This window comes from Dasypus novemcinctus, chromosome 25 (assembly GCF_030445035.2).
Source record: "Dasypus novemcinctus isolate mDasNov1 chromosome 25, mDasNov1.1.hap2, whole genome shotgun sequence".
Taxonomy (NCBI): domain Eukaryota; kingdom Metazoa; phylum Chordata; class Mammalia; order Cingulata; family Dasypodidae; genus Dasypus; species Dasypus novemcinctus.
The window spans coordinates 14,464,203-14,486,627 of NC_080697.1; the positions used below are offsets into that span (position 1 = coordinate 14,464,203).

General features: G+C 37.6%; 1 protein-coding gene across 6 annotated transcripts in view; it reads left to right on the plus strand.

The window, feature by feature from the left end:
- Positions 1–32: 32 nt before the first annotated feature.
- LOC101414038 (protein FAM228B) overlaps positions 33–22,425 on the plus strand; it is a 76,142-nt gene continuing 53,749 nt past the window's right edge. For 2 of the 6 annotated variants that reach the window (XM_058287694.2, XM_071211900.1), the window contains exons 1-7: positions 116–253; positions 803–931; positions 12,268–12,336; positions 13,476–13,667; positions 14,300–14,380; positions 19,796–19,883; positions 19,980–20,136. In XM_058287694.2, coding sequence (XP_058143677.1) covers positions 833–931; positions 12,268–12,336; positions 13,476–13,667; positions 14,300–14,380; positions 19,796–19,883; positions 19,980–20,136 — 686 coding nt within the window. In that variant the 5' untranslated portion in view covers positions 116–253; positions 803–832. The other 4 variants (XM_058287693.2, XM_058287699.2, XM_071211899.1 and 1 more) reach the window with 4 other exon arrangements.

A 22,425-nucleotide genomic window follows, 5' to 3' on the forward strand; every position in this document is an offset into this window, starting at 1 on the left:
GGCTCGGGCCGAATGGGCCGCAAGCCGGGCGGGCTCGCTTTCCCGCCGCAGCGGACGACCCCGGGTTCCCTGTGTGGTGTGACACAGCCGGAGGCCCTGCCAGGCCCGGGAGGGAAGCCGAGGTGCCCGTCGCAGCCTACGAACCTCGCCCCGGGCCTGGGGCGTCACCGGCGCGCGCAGTGTCCGCGCACGAGGCCGAAGGCCCAAGCCTGGGGGCTCGAGGCCGCGGAGTATCTTGCAGACAGGCGGTCAGGTTGCTGGGGGGTGGGGGTGGGGGTGGGTGGCTGCTGTCGTCTACCACGAGCGCACGCTAATGACACGCTAATGACAGCTTCGCCCTTATACAGTCCTTGGGGTGAGCTTTGGGGCGCTCAGGCTGAAGACTGGCCTATTTTGTCTGAAAGCCCCTCCCTTCCCATCTGAAAATCCCTCTCTAAGCAGCCCAGCCTGTGCTTCATACCCAGAAAATGTACCTATTATGACGGCCACCAGAGTCATAATAGGCCAGGCTGAAACTGCCACACACACTTGAATGGAACACATAATAGGCCTCTGGAAACCATCGCAGAATGGGGCGGAGGTGGGAGGGGGTTCAGTCCAAAGAGGGACCTCCCTTTCCTGAAGAAGACTGGCTCTGAGACATCGTCCCAAGCCTACGGTGAAAGGCCTCCTTTTCGGGAAAGTGTGAATAGCTAATTTTCAGAATCTGTTCCATGGCCATTCATTGGTTACAAGTATTTATTAAACAGAAGAGAAAATAAGATGATTCTGAGTTTTTATTACTAAATTAGTAAATTTTCAGTTTTTCTAGGGACTCTGTGTTGTGACCACAATGAAAAATTTAGACAGTGATGAGCTGATAACTGACAAACTTCCGAGGCTCAAGAGCTCAAAAGAATGGTTGGAACCACAGCCACTTTCTTTGATGGAGGTACAATAGCATGGCATTTTGAACCTTTTACTTGGTTAGTTTCAGTGAGAAGTGGCTTGTGCTTAAATTAGTTTTTTCTATTTCTTTGATTTCTGATCGTTATTATTTCTTTGCTTCTACTAGCTTTGTGTTTACTTTGCTCTCCATTTCCTACCTTACGGGTGGAAGCCTAAGTCATTGACTGTATACCTTTCTTTTTAAGTCGCCTCTCCCAAATTTTGATAGATTGTATTTTTTAGATTTTTATTTTTCTCTAAATAGCTTTATTAAGATATATGATTAATATCCAATGAACTGCATATAAAGTATACAATTTGCTTGGTTTTGGTGTATGTATACGTGCCTGAAATCATCACCACAATCAATGAACTTATTCATCAATCCCCGGTTTCCTTATTGCTGTGGTAACGTCCCTTTGCAATCCTCCCTTCCCACTCAAAGCAACCACTGATTTGTTTTCTGCCACTGTAGTTTGCATTTTCTAAAATTTTGTATAGATGGAATCTTAGAGTATGTTATTATCTTTGGCTTTCATTCAGCATAATTTTGTGTTTCATCCATGTTGCATTTATCAATACTTCATTCCTTTTTATTGCTGAATGCCATTCCATTATATGGATACACCCCAATTTAACATCTACATTAATTTATTTACTTATTTACTTATTTATTTCTCTCCCCTTCCACCCCTGCCCCAGTTGTCTGTTCTCTGTGTCTATTTACTGGGTGTTCTTCTGTGTCTGCTTATATTCTTGTCAGCGGCACTGGGAATCTGTGTCTCTTTTTGTTGCATCATGCTGTGTCAGCTCTGTGTGTGTGTGGCACCACTCCTGGGCAGGCTGCACTTTTTTCACACTGAGCAGCTTTCCTTATGGGGCACACCTTGCATGTGGGGCTCCCCTACACGGGGGACACCCCTGCGTGACAGGGCACTCCTTGCGCTGTGCATGGGCCAGCTCATCATACGGGTCAGGAGGCCCTGGGTTTGAACCCTGGACCTCCCATGTGGTAGGCGGATTCTCTGTCCATCGAGCCAAATCTGCTTCCCAACGCTGCTTAATTTTTTGAGGTACTGCCAAACTTTCCCACAGCAGCTGCTCTGTTTTACATTCTTATTAGCAATGTAAGGGTTCAGTTTTTCCTCATCCTTGCCAACCCTTGATATTTTTGGTCCTTAGTCATCCTAGTGGGTTTAAAATGTTGATTTGCTTTTCCCTGATGAATAATGATGAGCTTAGTGGCTATTTGTTTATCTTCTTTGAAGAAATGTCTGTTCAAGTCCTTTGCCCATTTTTAAATCCAGTTGCTTGTCATTTTGCTGTTGATTTGTAAGTTCTTCATATATTCTGGATATTAAACCCTTATCAGATAGATGACTTCCAAATATGTTCTCCCATTCTGTAAGTTTTCTTTTCATTTTCTTGATTTTTTTTTGATGCAAAAGAGTTTTTAATTTTGATGATGTTTATCCATTTTTTTTCTTTGATGGAATGTGCTTTTGGTGTTACATCTAAAAATCTTGTTTTAACCCAAAGTCACAGAGATTTTCTCCTGTGTTTTCTATTAGAAGTTTTATAGTTTTAGGTTTTACCTGTGATCCAGTTTTAGTTGATTTTTAATTTTTAGCTTTTAGTTGCTTGAGCCACCTCAGCTACCTGGTTCAATGTGTCTCCCATTGTCCCTCTTCTGTGTCTCCTTTGTTGAGTCATCTTGTTGTGCCAGCTCTGCTCAGAGCTCTCTGGGCAGGCCAGCTTGCTTTCAGCAGGAGACCCCAGGAATCGAACTCGGGACCTCCTCTATGGTAGATGGGAGCCCAGTCACTTGACCCACATCCACTTTCCTGATTTTTTAATGGTGTGAGGAATGAATCAAAGGTGTTTTTTTTTTTTTTTTTTGCATATGGATTTCTAATTGTTCCAGCACCATTTGTTGAAAAACTATCCTTTTCCCACTGAATTGCCCTTGTACTTTCCTTCTAAAATCAATTGACTAGATATGTAAAGATTTATTTCTGGATATTTTATTCTATTTATTTTTCAGTGTTTTTGCCAATGCCATACTGTCTTAATTACTGTAGCTTTATAATAGGACTTAAACTCAGGTAAGGGTAGTGTAAGTCCTCCAATTTATTTATTTTTTTAAGATTTATTTTTATTTATTTCTCTCCCCTTTCTCCCACCCCAGTTGTCTGTTCTCTGTGTCCATTTGCTGTGTATTTTTTTGTGTCCGCTTCTATTCTTGTCAGCAGCACTGGGAATCTGTGTCTCTTTTTGTTGCATCATCTTGCTGCGTCAACTCTCCATGTGTGCGGCTGCCACTCCTAGGCAGGCTGAACTTTCTTTTGCTCTGGGTGACTCTCCTTTATGGGGCGCACTCCTTGCTCATGGGCCTCCCCTACGTGGGGGACACCCCTACCTAGCACGGCACATGGGCCAGCTCCACACAGGTCAAGGAGGCCCGGGGTTTGAATTGTGGACCTCCCATGTGGTAGGCAGATGCTATATCCATTGAGCCAAGTCCGCTTCCCATCCAATTCTGTTTTCATAGTTGTTTGGGCTAGTCAAGGCTCTTTGCATTTCTGTATGAATTAAATATAATTAGCTTGTCATGGTCTACAAAAATCCTGCTGGCATTTTGATTGAGACTGCATTGAATCAATCATCGATCAATTTGAGGAGAATTTTTGAGTGTTCTAATCCATGAACATAGTGTATTTATCAATTTTTATAGATCTTCAGTTTCTTAGTGGTGCCTTGTAGTTTTCATTGTGTAGTTTAGAACTTTTGTCAGATTTATCCCTAAATAGTATGTAATTTTTGGTCCCCTTTAAAATAATACTGTTTTTAAAAAATTCCAATTTCTGATTTCTTATTTCTTGCTGGTTGGTATATAGATGTACAGCTGATTTTTATATTAATCTTGTATTTTTAATCTTATAAATCTTAGTGTTTTTTAATATTTCATAGGATTTTCTACATATATGTTTGTGTTATCTGCAACTAAAGGTTTGACTTTTTTCTTTCCAATCTGGATGCTTTTTATTTCATTTTCTTGCCTTAGTGTACTCTCTAGAATCCTCAGTATAATGTTGAATACAAGTGGTGCAAATAGACATCCTTGTGTTATTTCTGATCTTAGGGGGAAAGCAGATAGTCTTTTTTTTTTTTTTTTTAACACTTTTTAAAAATTAAAGTTAATAGATCACACAGAACATTACATTAAAAAAACATAGGAGGCGGCGGACTTGGCCCAGTGGTTAGGGCATCTGTCTACTACATGGGAGGTCCGCGGTTCAAACCCTGGGCCTCCTTGACCCATGTGGAGCTGGCCCATGCGCAGTGCTGATGCACGCAAGGAGTGCCCTGCCATGCAGGGGTGTCCCCCGCATAGGGGAGCCCCACGTGCAAGGAGTGCACCCTGTAAGGAGAGCCGCCCAGTGCAAAAGTAAGTGCAGCCTGCCCAGGAATGGTGCTGCACACACGGAGAGCTGACACAACAAGATGATGCAACAAAAAGAAACAAAGATTCCGGTGCTGCTGACAACAAAAGAAGTGGACAAAGAAGATGCGCAAATAGACAAAGAGAACAGACAAGTGGGGTGGGGAGGGGAAGGGAAGAGAAATAAATAAATCTTTAAAAAATAAAATATAATAAAACATAGGAGGTTCCCATATAAACCACTCCTCACCCCCATCATTTTTGTAAATTGTATTTTTTTGAAGATATATACATCACAAAAAATGTTACACTAAAAAAAACATAAGAGGTTCCCGTAAACCCCTACCTCCCCACCCCACTCCTCCCACACCAACAACCTCCTCCATCATTATGACACTCATCACACTCAGCAAACACATTTTGGAGCACTACTGCTCCATATGGATAATAATTTACCCTGTAGTTCACACTTTCCCACAGTACATTCAGTGGGTTATGGCAGGATATAGAATGTCCAGCATCTGACCCTGCAGTATCATTTAAGACAACTCCAAGTGCCAAAAATGCCCCCACATCACATCTCTTCTTCCCTCTCCCTGCCCTCAGCAAGTACTGTGGCCACTTTTTCCACATCAATGCTAGGGTTTCTTCTATTACTATAAGTGTGATGTTACTATGGTTTTTTTTGGCAATACCGTTTATCAGATTGAGGAAGTTCCTTTTAATTTCTAGTTTGCAAAGTTTTTTTAGGAATAAATCTTCTGTTTTCTCAGATGTTTTTCTGCAACTACTGGGGAGACATATGGGTTTACTTTTTTTTTATTCTATTGATTTGGTGAATTACATTTGATGGACTTTCTAATGTTAAAACTAGCATTGCATTCCTCATTCCTGGGACAAACTTCATTTGGTCGTAGTAAGTTACCAATTTTATTCAAATTGCCAAAAATTTTTTTAGAACTTTTTCATGTACAATCATAAAAGATAATGATCTAAAGTTTTAGTGTTAGGGTAATGCTGGCCTCATAGAATAAGTTGGAAAGTAGTCTCTCATTTTCAGATTTCCAGGAGAGATTGTATAGAATTTATATTTCTTTTGTAAGGTTTTACTAGAAGTCATTATTGTAGCTAGCTGGGCCTGGAGTTTCCTTTGTGGGAAGATCTTTAATAAAAAATTAACTTACTACTAATCTAGTGCTATTCAGTGTATCTTCTTTAATGGCCTTTGTTGTTTGAGATTTTCAGGGAATTGATTAATTTCATCCAAATTTTCACATTTACTGGCATGAAGTTGTTAGCAATATTTTCTTATTACCGTTTAATAGCTATAGCATATGTAATGATGACAACTTTCTCATTCCTGATATTGGTAATTTTTATCTTATCTCTTTTTTCCCCCTGATCAGTGTGGCTAGAGGTTTATCAATTTTATTGATCTTCCCAAAGAATGAACTTTTTTATTTGTTGTTTTTTCATTTTCTATTTCATGAGTGTATTACTTTCTTCTGCTTATTTTGGGTCTAATTTGTTTTTCCTTTTCTGTTTTCTTAAGCTGGCAGTTTAGGTCATTTATTTGAGACCTTTCTTGTTTTCTAACATGGTTGTTTAGTATTAAACATTTGCCTCCTAGTGCTTAGTGCTTTAATTGCACCCTACAGATTTGGATTTGTTGTTTTTCATTTTCATTCAGTTCTTAATACTTCCTAATTCTGTTTATTTCTTCTTTGACCCATTAGTTATTAAGAAGCATATTAATTAGTTTACAGATATTTGGGGGTATTCCAGGTATTTTTTTCTTTTTGATTTCTAATTAAATTCAATTTGTTTAAGGAAAAACTTTATTTTGTTGGTGGGGAGTGAATGTGGCTCAAGCAAGTGAGCACCTGCTTCCCATATGGGAGGTCCTGGGTTTGGTTCCCGGTGCCTCCTAAAAAAAACAACAAAAACAAACAACAAGCAAAACAAATGAAAAAGCCAACTCAGGGGAGCTGATATGGCTCAGTGGTTGAGCACCAGCTTCCCAAGTATAAGGTCCTGTGTTCAATCCCGGCTCTGGTACCTCAAAAAACAAACAAAAAAACTTTATTGATTTGAACTCTTTAAAGTTTTGTGACCCAGAATATGATTTATCTTGGTAAGTGTTCCATGTTTACTTGAAAAAAATGTGTATTCTGCTGTTGTTGGTTGGAATGTTCTAAAAATGCCATTAGGTTAAGTTGGTTGATAGTGTTATTTATGTCTTTTATATCCTTACTGACTTTCTTTGTATTTATTTATTTATTTTAGATTTTATTTTATTTATTTCTCCCTACCCCCTCGTTGTTTGCACTTGCTTTATCTGTTTGTTTTCCTTGTTTCTTTAGGAGGCATTGGGAGCCGAACCTGGGACCTCTGATGTGGGAGGGAGGCACCCAATTGCTGAGCCGTCTCCACTCCCTGCCATGTTGTGTCTCTCATTGTGTTTTCCCTCCCTGTGTCTCTCGTTGCATCATCTTGGTGTGCTAGCCACCACGCTTGCCTGTCGTGTCAGCTTATTGTCTTCTTTAGGAGGTACTGGAACCCCTGCTCCCTGCTTTGTTGTATCTCTCATTATGTTTTTTCTTCTTGTGTCTCTTGTTGTGTCTTCTCATTGCATCAGCTTTCCATGCCTGCCCGTCATGCCAGCTTGTTGTCTTCTTTAGGTGACACTGGGAACCAAATGATGGATCTCCCATGTGGTAGGTGGGAACTCAGTCACCTGAGTCACATCCGCTTCCCTCTTTGTATTTATTTTGATCAATTATTGAGGGAGAAATGTTGAAATCAGTGATAATTGTGGATTTGTCAGTTTCTTGTACATTTATCAGTTTTTGCTTTATGCATTTTGAGGTATTATCATTAAGTACATAAATGTTTAGAATGATGTCTTCTTGATGATCTCTTTATCATTTTGAAATGACCTTCTTTATCCCGGAAGTGATATTGCTTGTGTTGAAATCCACTTTATCTGGTATTGATACAGACACTCCAAGTTTCTTTTTATTGTTTTAAGCATGATATATCTTTTTCCATACTTTTACCATTTAACCTATTTGTATCTTTATATTTAAAGTAGGTTTCTTGTAAAGCAGCATATGGTTAGGCTTTGCTTTTTAATCCAGTCTGAAAATGTCTGTCCCATACCTCACTGATAATGTTAAATTTTTCATTCTTTTTTTCCCCTTGTGTTTCATTTTGGATGGTTTCTATTGCTATGGTTTAAGTTTTTTGATCTTTTCTTCTTTAATATCTAATCTGCTATTAAGCCTATCCAGTGTATCTTTCATTTCAGTCATTGTTATTTTTGATCTTAGAAGTTTTTTTGTTTTTTTTTCCAGGAGGCATTGGGCATCGAACCTGGGACCTCCCATGTGGAAGGCGGGTGCTCAACTGCTTGAGCCATAACTGCCCCCCCCAGAAGTTTTATTTAGTTCTTTTTTATATCTTCACAGTCTCAGTATGTGTGCTCTTTCCTCTAGCTTTTTGAACCTAGAAACTACAGGTATAACTATTTTAATGTCCATATCTACTAATTATATCATCTTTGTCCTTTCTGGAGATATTTTGATTGATATTCTCCTTATTTTTGGTCAAATTTTCCTGCTTCTTTGCATGCCTGGTGAATTCTGTTTGTGTGTCAGATGTTGTGAATTTTTATCTTGAGTCCTGGATATTCCCATAAATATTATTTTTTAAGATTTATTTACTTATTTCTCCCCTCTCCCCCTCATTGTTTGATCTCTCCATTCACTGTGCATTTTTCTGTGTCTGCTTGTCTTCTCTTTAGGCGGTACTGGGAATCGATCCTGGGACCTTCCGGAGGTCAGAGAGGGGTGCTCAGTCTCTTGGGCCCCCCTGGCTCCCAGGTCTGTTGTGTCTCTTGTCATCTCTCCTCTGTGTCTCTTTTTGTTGTGTCATCTTGCTGCGCCAGCTCTCTGCTCAGGTCAGCTTGCCATGAGGGCCAACACTGTGCGTGGGCCAGCTCTCCACTCGGGCCCGCTCACCATGTGGGCCAGCTTGCTTTTACCAGGAGGCCCTGGGCACTGAACCATGGACCTCCCATATGGTAGATGGGAGCCCAATTTCTTGAGCCACATTCACTTCTCTCCTGTAAGTATTCTTGAGCTTTGTTCTGGTAGACCATTAACTTACTTGAACCCAGTCAGATCCTTTCAGCTTTGTTAGGAAGGACCACAGCAGCAGCTAGTGTAGGGCTAATTTTACTCTACTACTAATACAAAATCCCTCCAAGGTACTCTATTACTTGGGAACCATGGGATTTTTCACTTCGGTTGGTGTTAAGAGGAACAACTGCTGGGCCTTTTGATTTCTAGGGATTGTTCTCCCTAATCCTTTCATGCATTTCTTTGTCCAGTATTTCTTTGGATAGTTTTCCCACACGCATGCACTATTTAGTATTCAAGGGGGACTCTCTGGAGATTTGACCCTTTGTAGATCTCCAGAGCTCTTTCTCTATAGCTTTCCCGCTTCGGTACTCTGCCCTATCGAACTCTAGCTGCCCTGGCCTCCTCAAACTTCCATGTCTTCTCCTCAGTTCAGGGAAACAGCCAAGCTTTACAGCATTCTTCCTCTCTATGCCTCAGTCTGAAGATTCTCTCTAGGCACTAAGCTGGGCTATCATAGGGCTCATCTTTTTTTCCTCTGTTTTTCATGGGCCACTGTCCTTCACTGCCTGATGACTAGTGTCTTGGAAAGAGTTTCATTTATTTTGTCCTCTTTTCAAGTTATTCCAGTCAGAGGGTAAGTCTGTTCTCTGTTATGCTTATTTTGTATGAAAATGGAAATACTCATCCCAGCCATTATTGCTTCAGTTTTCTGCTCCATTCTTTTATTCCACACTTCTGGGTCTCTAGCCATGTTGGACCTTTTGATATTATCCCATAGGTCATTACGTCTCTGTTTATTTCCCCTCCCCCAATCTTTTTTCTCTGTGTATTTCAGACTGGATCATTTCTAATGAGTTGTCTTCAAGATCGCTGACTCTTCTTTTTTCCTTTCATCTTCAATCTGTTGTTAAGAACATGGAGATACGTTTTTTATTTTCTTTTTAAAAATATTTATATAATTCCCCCCCCCCCCCATTGTTCTGTGCTCACTGTCTGCTCACTGTGTCCATTTGCTGTGTGTTCTTCTGTGTCTGCTTGTCTTCTCTTTAGGCAGCACCAGGAACCGATCCTGGGATCTTCTGGAGTGGGAGAGAGTTGCTCAGTCTCTTGCACCACCTCAGCTCCCTGGTCTGCTGTGTCTCTTATTGTTGCTCCTCTGTGTCTTTTTGTTGCATCTTCTTGCTGCGCCAGCTCTCCATGCAGGCCAGCACTCCACGTGGGCCAGCTCTCTGCTTGCCAGCTTGCTGTGTGGGCCAGCCTCCCTTCACCAGGAGGGCCCAGGAGTCCTATATGACCTGGACCTCCTATATGGTAGACAGGAGCCCACTCTCTTGAGCCACATCTGCTTCCCATAAGATATATTTTTTTAATTTAAAAAGTATATTTTCCATTTGGTTCTTTTTTGTAGTTTCTATTTTTCTCTTTTTTAAATTTTGTAGTTGTTTTTTGTGCTGAGATTTTCTATCAATTATGAGCATATTTTCCTTTAAATTTTTAAGCATAGTAATATCATAGTAATAATAACTACTTTAAAATCCTTGCCTGCTATTCTCAACATATAGTTCATCTTAAGTTGGTCCCCATTGATTGTCTTTCTCTAAGTATGGGTCACATTTTCCTGTTTCTTTGTGGGTCTAGTAATTTTAGCTTACATTTTGGGCACTATGAATGATACTTTGTGTAGAATATCTGATTTCTGTTATGTTCCTGTAAAGAATATTGAGCTTTTACTTTAGCAAGCAGTTGTACTTGACTTAATTCAAATGCCAATCTTTTTCTCTTCTTCAGTTGGGAGTAGATAATCTCTGTGTGGTTATTTTATCCTTAGCTAGGCTGCTTGGAGTCTTCCATGTGTATACATAGTTTAAGGATCTGCCGGTGATTTGGTCAGTTCATTTGCAGAAATTATGGCAACTGCTCTATGGTTCTCTTCTTTCAGGCATTTGCCTTTCACCTTCTAGTTCCCATTATTGCCTTGATGTCTACCTTCTAATTCTTGAACCGACAAATTTTCATGTCTTTTAAGATTTAGCCACCTCCTTTGACTCTGACTACAACCTGCTTTCAGGCAAAAGCCCATAAAACTTATTCATTATTGTTCCCTTCTTCAAAGTGTTAACTACCCACCTGTTTCTCCCTGCCTTTGGCCACTCTCCATTGGGTCTTCAGATTATTACTCTCTATATTTTTTCTAGAGTATTAATTCAGTATCCACCTTGGTTGAAAACAATAGACTTGCCAGGAATAGCAACTCTTCTTTCTGAGGCAGAAAGAACAAAAAATAAAATAATTTGGAGTTAGACACATTTGAATTTAAATCCTAGCTCAGCTCAGGAATTTCTAGGTGTCTAGTTTTTTTACTTAACCTCTCTGAGCCTTGATTTCCTCCGGTGTAATGGTGCAGGATAAGACTTAGATTATGAGAGTTTATTCTTCTGTTCTGTACATAAGAATAGTTGGAACTGAAGATAACTGTTTTCACTGACAGTTGCTTTGAGAATATTTTAGTTTTGTTCAATTATCAGAGGATTTCAAAGGTAATTCTCTGCTAGAAATCAACCTCTCATATTTTTTGGCATTATGAAAATGGAAAAGACTAACATTGTTACAAGCCATTCCTAAAGATTATATTGCTTTTAAATCTGAAAATATCTAAATAGGTTCAGAATCTTTACTGATGACCAAATGAATTTATCACAACTACATTTATATCCCTACTATCTGAAAAAAATTGTTTTAGTCTTTCAGGTAATTTGTCAATGGCTATGGACAAATTAATTAAATGAATATAGGAAGACTTTAAGAGCAAGTTTCTGCGTATTACAATAAGAGATTTCTTTCAGGTTGCGAAGAACAAATCAGCTGTCTGATTGTAATTTTACCTTTCATGTATATCTGTAAGTTTATGAATAAAAACATAACCCATTTCCTTGACATTTTATCCACAGACTTTCTATTTTTGCTTATGTTTAAATAATTTTCAAGTACAACATTGGGTGAATCTGTGAATTTATTATGGAGGAACAGAAAGCAGATCAGGAGACTGAAAAGAAGCTATTTTAAAATATTTTATTATTTTTACACTAGTGACGTTTCTTCTAGGTGGGGAGCTTGCCTTAAGCAGCACTGAGCTTTTAATGAGACTACTGATGTATAGCTAGTTCTGTAAGAATCAGGGTAGATTGGTCTCCCTTAGGCAGTTGAAAAGCCTCAAATGGAGGTCTTTGTATCAATTTTAACCCAGAAAAGTAATAACATTTATTTTAGGATGTGAGGAAAGATGGGTTCTAACTACAGTGTGACTCTGGGCCTGTCATTTGACCATTTTGGGACTCAAATGTCTGTGATCTGGGTTATTTTTTACCCTAGAATGAGTTGTATCAGAGAGCAGAAAGATCACATACTCTTAAAACAGGGGTTGTTAACCTTTTGTGTTCCACAGACCCCTTTGCCAATTAGGTGAAAACCACAGACCCCTCACTAAGTCCACACTATACTGTGTATTATTTAATAAATCTATCACATCTGCACCAATACGTCCCCACAAGAATAATGTTTTCTCAATTTCAATTCAAGCTCATGGACCCCTTGTTAAGAGCCCCCGTCTTAAAAGATATTTGATATGATTTGAGGTACGAAAACTGGATTTATACAGAACTTTTCAGGGATATGTATATCATATAAAATATGAGTCTAGATCATACTAATAATTTTTCAAGATTTAATTTTCAAAGTTTAATTCTGTCATTTTAGGCATTAGCTAATGAAGATGTTGATACAGCTATTCAATCAATCTTATATAGAGAAAATTATGTAATTAAGGTAAGAATGGGTTTTAGTATGTCTTAAAAATATTTTCTGTTTTTGCGTTTTAGATGTAGTACCTCCTCATTATGAACATTTTAGAAAATATAGAAAACAGAATGAAGGAAAGATACTTATTACCACCTGGAATTAACCTTAAGTGATCTCTGAGATTTCTCTAATAGACTTCCTTTCTTCCCATACTTGGTGGGGATTCCTTCACAGACACTTTATAAGGCTTTCCCCCATTCACTTGCTGTTTCATCTTTGTGGGGTTTCTACAGAATTACTGTCAATGAGCTCATCTTTTAGAGCTGTAACTGGAACATTCTCAGGCACGCATAGGTAAGAACAAGGCTTTAAACGGCAGAATGGATTTAACTAGAGAAGAATGTCCACGTGAGACAGTTTAATTAGAGAAGAACATCCTTGTGAGGCACGCTAAACACTGGAGTGGGTTACCTCTTTAATGTTCTTAAGAATTTTCTTTATTGTTCTTTTTAAAGGAAAGGAACTATTCATTGGGAATGGTTGGAGTGTGCTATTATCTGAAGTTAGGGAGACACGGCCTAGAGAAACTGTCCACGGCCTAGAGATACTGTCCACCAGCCCTGCACAGTGTGTTTACTGTGCGAAATGTTTATGACAGTAGGTGGGTGGTCAGGGAACTTTCTGTTTTTCTCTTTTCTGCTGTGCAAAAATGTTACAAGTTGCATTCCAATAAGAATGTTTGTGTTCTGAGAATTGGTACTTGGGATTTTCTGCCCTTCTTCCTCAGGTCCCTATTCTGTCCTGCCTCATCTATATCTTCAGTTACTTTATATGCATCTGTCTTGCTATATTGTCCCTCCTCCCATTGCATTTGTTTTGTAGTCTGCCCCACTCCCCCTTGGAAAGCAGGCATATTGTCTGTATTATCCATATATTCCAGCATAGTACATGTCACACAGTATGACTGAATTAACAAAACTCTTTGTGGGTTATTCTTTTTTTAAAGATTATTTTATTTATTTTTAATTTATCTACTTTTTTAAAAAGCAGTTTTATTGAGATATATTCATATACCGTACATTCTGGGTTATTATGAGTATGAATTAAGCTTAAATTTTAGAACAGACAGTTTTAGTACATTTACCTTTTCTGTCCCTGTTTACTAGGAACTAGATAAGTATTTACAACATCATGACTTCTTAAATGCAAGAAGAAAAGAGATGTTACATAAAAGGTGGGTTGACCATGTGGCAGACCCTCTCCAGAAGAAAATTATAGAAAAAGTTCCTTCACATAAGAAGATTGAAAAAAGGAGACAAGAAGAATTAGATAATTTTTTAAAACATGTAAATAAAAAGGTACTAAATCATTTGATGCTTTTTACAGTTGTTTTAAAAACTATGGTTATATTTGTTCATTTATAAATGTCCAAATAGTCTGCCTCTCCTTTCTCTATATTCTATATGTATAACCTATACTCAGTTATAGTATATACTATTCTTAAATCCAGTGCATGTGGAAGGTGGAGGGGTAGACCTGGATTTAAATGTGTACATTAGAACTATATTGTCTTTTTCTTTTTTTATCATGGAATTATTAATTGTATTTACCAATTAAAAATTTTTGCACTCTGGGTTCAGGACTCTTTTGTTCTACAACTCAATTTTTTGCAAGCCTATAAAATATCTGTTATACACTGAGAGATTTGAGACTTTTGACTAGTAAGCATTTAAAAACAAATTCCCAAATCTTTTAGTGTTCCAAGATTCTTTATTAAAATCTTGCAAATTTTAAGTAGATTCCTTCCATCACTATAATATTTATTACTTGGATAAATTAATTTCAAATTTGACTTATTCCTCTTTGAATTTGTCATCAATGTCACTTTGAAGTTTAAGAATGGAATTTTGTATTTGACTCATATCCTGTAGTGCTGAAAACTAATTGTGTACTTCTTGTTTTTATGTGTGGTTTTATTTCCTTCCTTTAGGGAAATGCATTTATAGAACATTATGATCCAAAAGAGTATGATCCTTTTTATAGGAGCAAAGTGGACCCCAATTTTCTGAAGGTAGGGTAGATCTCTAATTTTAACCTTGGTATTATGTGTTTGGTGGTTTTGAGCAGCCCTAATATATGAGTAATCCTGTAGTGAGTCCCTAAGTATGCAGTCACATTTTAAGAATAGTTTCTTGTCTCCACATCTTAGAAGGTAAAGAAAGGCAAAGACCAAAGTAAATTAGGGAAACAGATTTAGCTCAAGAGATGGGGTGTTTGCCTGCCACATAGGAGGTCCGGGGTTCAAACCCAGGGCCTCCTGACCCATGTGGTGAGCTGGCCCACTCTACATTGTTGGTGCGCGCAAGGAGTGCCCTGCCACGCAGGGGTATACCCTGTGCAGGGGAGCCCCACGTGAAAGGAGAGCTACTCTGCGCAAAGAAAGCACAACCTGCCCAGTTGTGGTGCCACACGGAGAGCTGACGCAGCAAGATGACGTAACAAAGAGACACAGATTCCCGGTGCCACTGACAAGAATCCAGGCGGACACAGAAGAACACACAGTGAATGGACACAGAAAGCAGACAATGGGGTGGGGGGAGAGAAATTAAAAAAAAAAAAAGGTAAATTAAAATCTCTGTAAAATTTGAAAATCTTGTATAATAATTGAGAATAGCTATTTGAAAATTTCATAGACTTAAATTTGTTACAAAAGTAACACATTTTCATGATAGATAAATGAAAAAAATTGACTTTTGATATAGAAAATCTTAAAATCAGTCCTAATTCCACTATCCAGAATTAACTCACTGTTAATATTTTTGTATACCTTTCTAGACTTTTTCTACATATATCTATATGTATATTTTTATTTTACAGGACTGAGATTATAGTGTACATTTAGTCTTAAAATCTGCTTTTCTCAACAGTTTATAGTTTACTTCTTTCTATGTTAATAAATACAAATATATATTTTTAATTATTGCACGGTATTCTATTATTAATAGCAGCTACCTTGAATTGAGGTCTTAATTGAGTGTTAGGACTATTGTTTTTCTAATTAATTTAAATTTCACTCCTACAGGGTAAGGTAGTATACAGATGAGGCAAATGAGGTACAAAGTTACTTGTCCAGGTCATACAGCTGTAAAGAGCAGAGCATAGATGTGAGGTTTGCAATAATTAACAAGCTGTAGCTCAGTTCGCCTGATATGCACTGGGGAAAGGCTAACCTCATCCCCCTTAAGCCTATGTGCCTAAGGGCACTGCACTTCCCCACAGGTTAAACAAAGGAACCACATAGAGAAGGGAAGTAAAGGGAAATGGAAACCTTCCGTACCTGCCTATCAGAGAGAGAGAAAATTCCTAAAGAACAAAAAAACATCTGCTCCTGCAGCATTCCAAGAAACCTTAACTCCCTAACCCACTATCTTCTAGTCATCGTCAGGGAAAGTTTTCACCCCTACGGCTTCCTATTGGCCCCTGCACCTCACTCAGGGCCCTCAACCCCCTCCCACCAACTATCTTTTCCCTGCCTAGGAAAGTTCTGGATAAATCCAAGTCTCCCCCTTCTAGGAATGGGCTGAAGTCTCTCTTTAGACCCCCACCATGCTGATGGGGGGGCTGAAGTCTGCTCTTCAGAGCCCCTGCGTAGGGAGAGCTTCTCAATAAATCTTTCTTTGTCTATAGTCAATCAGTCTCCATGTCCCAGGTAGCGCTGTATTTTCTCCAACAATAGATGTTTCTAATCATATTTGGTATTTTGCTATACCATCATTTATTTGACGAATTACCTATTTGAGACATTTAGGTTTTTTTTTCATGTTGCTGTTAAATGATATTAGAATGAACATCCTCGTAGCTATATATTTCTTAAATCTTTTCCTTTGGGAAAGTTGCTTGTAGAATTGCCGTATGGCATGCCAGATTTTTATCTATATTGCTGAATTGTCCTGCAGATAGATTTTATGTTTACACTCACACCAGAGTCCATTTTTCCACACTTTCACTAGTAGTAGATATTATTAAATGAAACAAAAAAAACACCTCATCTGTATTATAGACGTTTTAAACTGCTGGCATTTGCACAGAAATTCTAGGTCTTTTTTTTTTTTTTGGCGTGTATGTGTACTATTCTATTTTTATAAGTGAGATTTAAACTGAGTCTTAGAGACAACATCTAGTAGTAAGACAGGTAGTAAGGGGCAGAGTTGGAATTTGAAGTCAGATATTTTGATACCAAAATTACATTCTATTCTTTTACTATACTTTCTTTCTAACTGAAGTTTATAGATGACCTTTTAAGGAAATCTGAGCACTTTTAGGTTATAGAAGTAGTCCTCAAAGTGAGGTACATGGACCTTTGGGAAATCCTTCAGGGGGTCTATTAGGCCAATCATATTTTCATAAAAATGATGTTTTATTTGCCTTTTTCATTGTTTTGATATTTGCACTGAATGGTGCAAAAACAATGATGCGTAAAACTGGTGTCTTAGAACAACTTAAAGCACGTCACCAAATTGTACTAGTAGTTGATATATTCTTCACTGTCCTGTACTTGTAGTAAAAAGAAAATGCAGTTTTACTTAAAATCCTTGATCAAACAGTAAATGGTTGATTTTATTAAATCTCACTCCTTGAGACATTTTTAATACTTTTTAATACTCTGTTGTGATGAAATGGGAAGTATACAAAGAGCACTTCTGTTGCATTCTGAAATACAGTATGACTGTTTGAATTATTAGTTGATTTTGTTTTTCATGAAAACCAATTTTACTTGTAAGAATAGCTTACGAACTATTTAAGTTGTGGCGATTTGGCAGACATTTTCTTGAAAATAAATGAAGTAAGCCTGTCACTTCAAGGAAAACAACTGGCACTATATATTACAGTGATAAAATGTGAACTTTCAAAGAATCTTCAAATCTTGGGAATCTTCAAATCTTGAATCTTTCAAATCTTGGGAAGTTCTTATTCACCATAATGAGTGTGACAGCATCCCAATACTCAAAGACTTTATTGATGAGATTGGTAATAATATTAATGAATGTGGTTCTTTGATGTTGTATAATGAAATGTGTTGATGTTTGGAAGATCTCACGTAACTCAGCGATCCAGTTTTTTCCAAATGACCAATTTATGATGTTACAAAATCATACATGGATAAAACATCCATTTAACATGCAAGACAGACTGATGGATTTTAATATAGCAGAATATTAAAAAGTTCATTGATAAGTTTTCAGATTCCACATTGTAACTAATCTTTAAGAAACTACCCCTTGTCAAGTTTGAGTATAGTATCAAAGAAGAATTTCCACAATTATCAGAAAAGGCTATTAAAATACTTCTTCCTTTTCCAACTATGCTTCTCTGTATAGATTTTCTTTATATATGTCAAATTAAACATTTCTCAACAGATACAGAAACAGATATGAGAATCCAGTTGTCTTCTATTAAGCAGGACATTAAAGAAACTTAAAATATTGGCACTCTTCTAATAGTATTTTTGTTTTGGAAATACTTTTCATAAAACTTATGTTAAATATAGCAGGTTTATTGTTATTTTAAAATAAGTAATGTAAAATTTTCTCTGTTTTAATTTCTAATACAGTAAATACTGATAACTCTAACCTACATATATAAAAAACTCTTTGGAGTTTATAATAAGAGTAACAATAATAATAAGTTATGAAATAAAAAAGTTTGAGCATTACTGGGTCAAAATACCTCCGCTCAAGTTTTTATGTTTTATAATTGTTTGTCGGTAAAGTTAGGAGAGTCTCAGATGGACTTATAATTGTTGGAAAACATTTTAAATATTGTTTTTCTCCTTAATTTAAAATTTGATTTGTTATTCATATATCAATAGGTCACATGCAAATATCTGTAAGTGATAGTACAGTTTTTGTCCCTTTTAAGAGTGAGTTAATGCTTTCTTAATATTTTATAAGTAGCACTCTTCCTTGCGTCTATAAAAGCATGGTCATTTTGTGTATTATAATTAACATGGAAAAGCAAGCCTGATTATTATTAGAAAGATATCATAGATGGCCTTTTTAGCTTGCGGTAGAATTGCATTGAATAAGCTAGGCCATGAAAGTGACTGTTGCTGAATGCAGTTTTCTTATGTAGAAATGTCATTTTTGATATTGATAACATTTCTTATTAAAATAGATTTAGGGAAGTGGACATGGCTCAACTGATAGAACATCTGTCTACCATATGGAGGATCCAGGGTTCGATCCCCAGGGCCTCCTGACCCATGTGGTGAGCTGGCCCATGTGCAGTGCTGCTGTTGCACGCAAGAAGTGCCGTGCCATGCAGAGGCGTCCCCGCGTGGGGGTCCCCCACATGCAAGGAGTGCGCCCTGAAAAGGAAAGCTGCCTTGTGTGAAAAAAGCCCAGCCTGCCCAGGAGTGGCACTGCACATAGGGAGAGCTGACACAGCAAGATGATGCAACAAAAAAGAGACACAGTTTCCCAGTGCTGCAGGATAATGCAGGTGGACGCAGAAGAACACACAACGAATGGACACAGAGCGCAGACAACAGGAGGGATGGGGAGAGAAATATATAAAATAAATGCTTAAAAAAAATAAAACAGTCATTTAAAAAAATGAAATAAAATAAAATAGATTTAGAGCTTCAATATCTTCTCTCATAATCTAAGTTTTGAGTGGTTTGGTTTTGCATAATTGTTAATTATGTTGTTGACTATGGATGTTAGGGATTAATGTGAATATATGGTTGTATTTTTCTTTTGTTCATCGTAAAGGAATTTTTTTAATTTGGGGATTTATGATGGCAACAAAATAATTTTATGAAGACTGAACTTATATTTTGAAGCAAAAATTTATCTTGCCATTTTGACTTCATTAAAAGAGTTATTGGAGAGCTCTCATCTCTTTGTAATCTGTTAAATATATATAATGGTTTGTCTGCTTTTAGTCTAGATACAGTGTTTGGCTGTTTTGGTATAAGAACCATATGTGGATGTTTAGGATAGACTGAAAAAGTTCAATATTCAGACCTGCCGCTCATTCCTCAAAGAGGTGTTTAAAAATTTTTTTAAAGATTTATTTTTTCTTTATTTCTCTCCCTTCACCCCCAGTTGTCTGCTCTGTGTGTCCATTCGCTGTGTGTTCTTTGTCCGCTTCTGTCCTTATCAGCGGCACCGGGGATCTGTGTTCCTTTTTGTTGCGTCACCTTGTGTCAGTTCTCCGTGTGTGCAGTGCCATTCTTGAGCAGGCTGCACTTTCTTTTGCACTGGGCAACTGTCCTTACGGGGCGTGCTCCTTGCATGTGGGACTCCCCTACATGGGGGACAACCCTGCGTGGCACGGCCACTCCTGTGCGCATCAGCACTGCACATGGGCCAGCTCCACACAGGTCAAGGAGGCCTGGGGTTTGAAACGCAGACCTCCCATGTGGCAGGCGGACGCTCTATCCATTGGGCCAAGTCCGCTTCCCGAGGTGTTTCCTTTTTAGGTTACTATCCCACCGTTTCGTGATCCTTTGAAAAAGGCACAATATGACAAGGATGAAGACAAAAGAACTCTTCTTCAGTGTGAGACTGGTACTTAGTTCTTGCTGATTGTTATAAGATTTCATAGCCCAAGAGTAACTGGGGTTGCGATGAGGATGCTAATTTAGATTACTGTTCTTCCTACAGGCAAAATATATACAAGGAAAGAATTTAAAGAGGTTGAGAAGGCCAAACTGCATTCCAGATTTCCAAGTATATCTAAGTCCAGACTCTTTATGACTCCAAATGACTGGCTTAAATTACCTGCATGTTATATAGAAAGTGAATTTTGTGAAAGGAGCAGGTAATGGTTAATATTTTTTCTTGAGACAGTGATATAAATTTTGTGTTCGGTTATGATTTCTTAAAAACTTCATTTCCCTGTAAGAAACCTACTGTAATTCTTATCTTTGTTCCTCTATATGTGATATTATTTTTCTTGGTTACTTTAAGTATATTCTCTTTTATCTTTTGTTTTCAATAGACTATGATATGTCTAGGGTTTGTATTTGTTATTGTTTTTTGTTTGTTTGTTTGTTTTTTTCTATTATCCTACTTAGAGTTCTCTGAGATTCTTGGATCTATGGCTTGATGTCTTTCATTATTCTTGGGAAATTTTAGACCATTATCACTTCAAATATTTTGTCTGCCCCATTCTTTTAGCTCCCCTCATAAGACTCCAATTATATGTATGCTAGACTCTGTCCCACAGTTCCATAGCTCTGGGATAGTCTGTTCTGGGTTTTGTTTTTTCATTTTTTTCTCAATTTCATATTTCACTTGGATAATTTCTACTGACCTATTTCTAAGTTCATTGAATCTTTCCTCAACTGTGTCCCATCAATTGATGAGCCCATTAGAGGAATTCATCTCTGACATTTTTATTTCCAACATTTCCATTTGATTTTTTTCTTATAGTTTTCATTTCTCTGGAAATTTTCCATCTTTTCATGCATGTTCACCTTTTTCACTAGATTCTTTAATATATTAATCATTGTTATTTTAAATTCTCTCTCTGATAGTTCCAACATCAGTGTCATTTCTGAATCTGATACCATTGATTTTTTTAAAAATCTCTTGACAATGGGTTATTTTGTGTTGCTTAGTTGCATGTCTTACAATTTTTTACTGAATTTCAGACGTTGGATGTTGAAGAAAATATAGACTGAACTAAATATTTGTCTGACATGCCCATTCTGTCAAGCGTTAGTGTGGGGTTGAATTAATCTAGTTGAACTGGTTTGGATATTATTATTGATATTGTTGCCTTCAGTGCACTACAGGCTTTAAATTCCTCTAGTGGTATGCTTAGGATAGAGGATGAGGTGCCAGAGGGTTTTTTTCAAATGTTCCTGCTTCCCCCTCAGTTTTCAGCTATTTCTGCATACCTGCATCACAAAGGTGGAAGGGAGTTCTCTCCACACTCTTCTATCCCAGAAGCAGACTGTAGTTGCTTATTGCTTGTTGCTAGGATGATAGTGAGGGCATGGGGAGAGGGAAGTTTTCTGTTTTCCTGGCCTAGACTATACAAAACAATTAAGCAGAAAGTACAGAAAGCTCCTATGTATCTCCTCCCCCCATAGTTTCTCCTATTATTAATGTCTTGCATTGGTATGGTACCATGATGAACCATTATTGATGCATTATTATGAACTAAAGAACGTTGTTTACATTAGGGTTCACTCTTTGTGTTGTACAGTTCTATGGGTTTTGTCAAATGCATAGTGTCATGTATCCACCATTACAGTTTTATACAGAATATTTTCACTGCCCCTCAAATCCCATGTATTTTACCTGTTCATGCTACTTCTCCTACCCCCAATCTCCTGGCAACCACTGATCTTTTTATACTCTCTACAGCTTTGTCTTTTCCAGTATGTCTTATAGTTGGAATCATTCATTATGTCTTATCAGACTGGCTTCTTTGACTTAGCAATATATATTTAAGTTTCCTCTATGTCTTTTCATGGTGCAATAGTTCATTTCTTTTTTTTGCTGAATAATATTCCCTTGTATGAATGTACCACTGTTTGTTTATCCATTCACCTATGGAAGAACATCTTGGCTGCTTCCAAGTTTTGACGATTATGAATAAAGATAATAATTTGCAAGAGGTTTTATGTGGATATACATTTCCAACTCATTTGGGTAAAGGAGAGAGATTGCTAGATTATATGGTAAGACTATGTTTAGCTTTGGAAGAAACTGCCAGACTGTCTTCCAAAGTGGCTGTGCCATTTTGCATTCCCACCAGCAATGAATGAGAGTTCCTATAGCTCTGCATTCTTGCCAGCATTTGGTGCCTTCAATGCTTTGCTTTTAGCCATTCTAATAGGTACAGTGGTATCTCTTGTTTTAAATTGCAACTCCCTGCTGACATACAATGTTGAGCATCTTTTCATATGCTTATTTGTCACCTGTATGATGAGGTGTTTGTTTAGATATTTTGCCCATTTTCAATTGGGTTGTTTTTCCTTATTGTTGAGTTTTTTAAGAGTACATTGTATATTTTGGATACAAATTATTTATTGGATTGTGTTTTACAAATATTTTCTCCCAGTCTGTGACTTGTCTTTTCATTTTCTTAATAGTG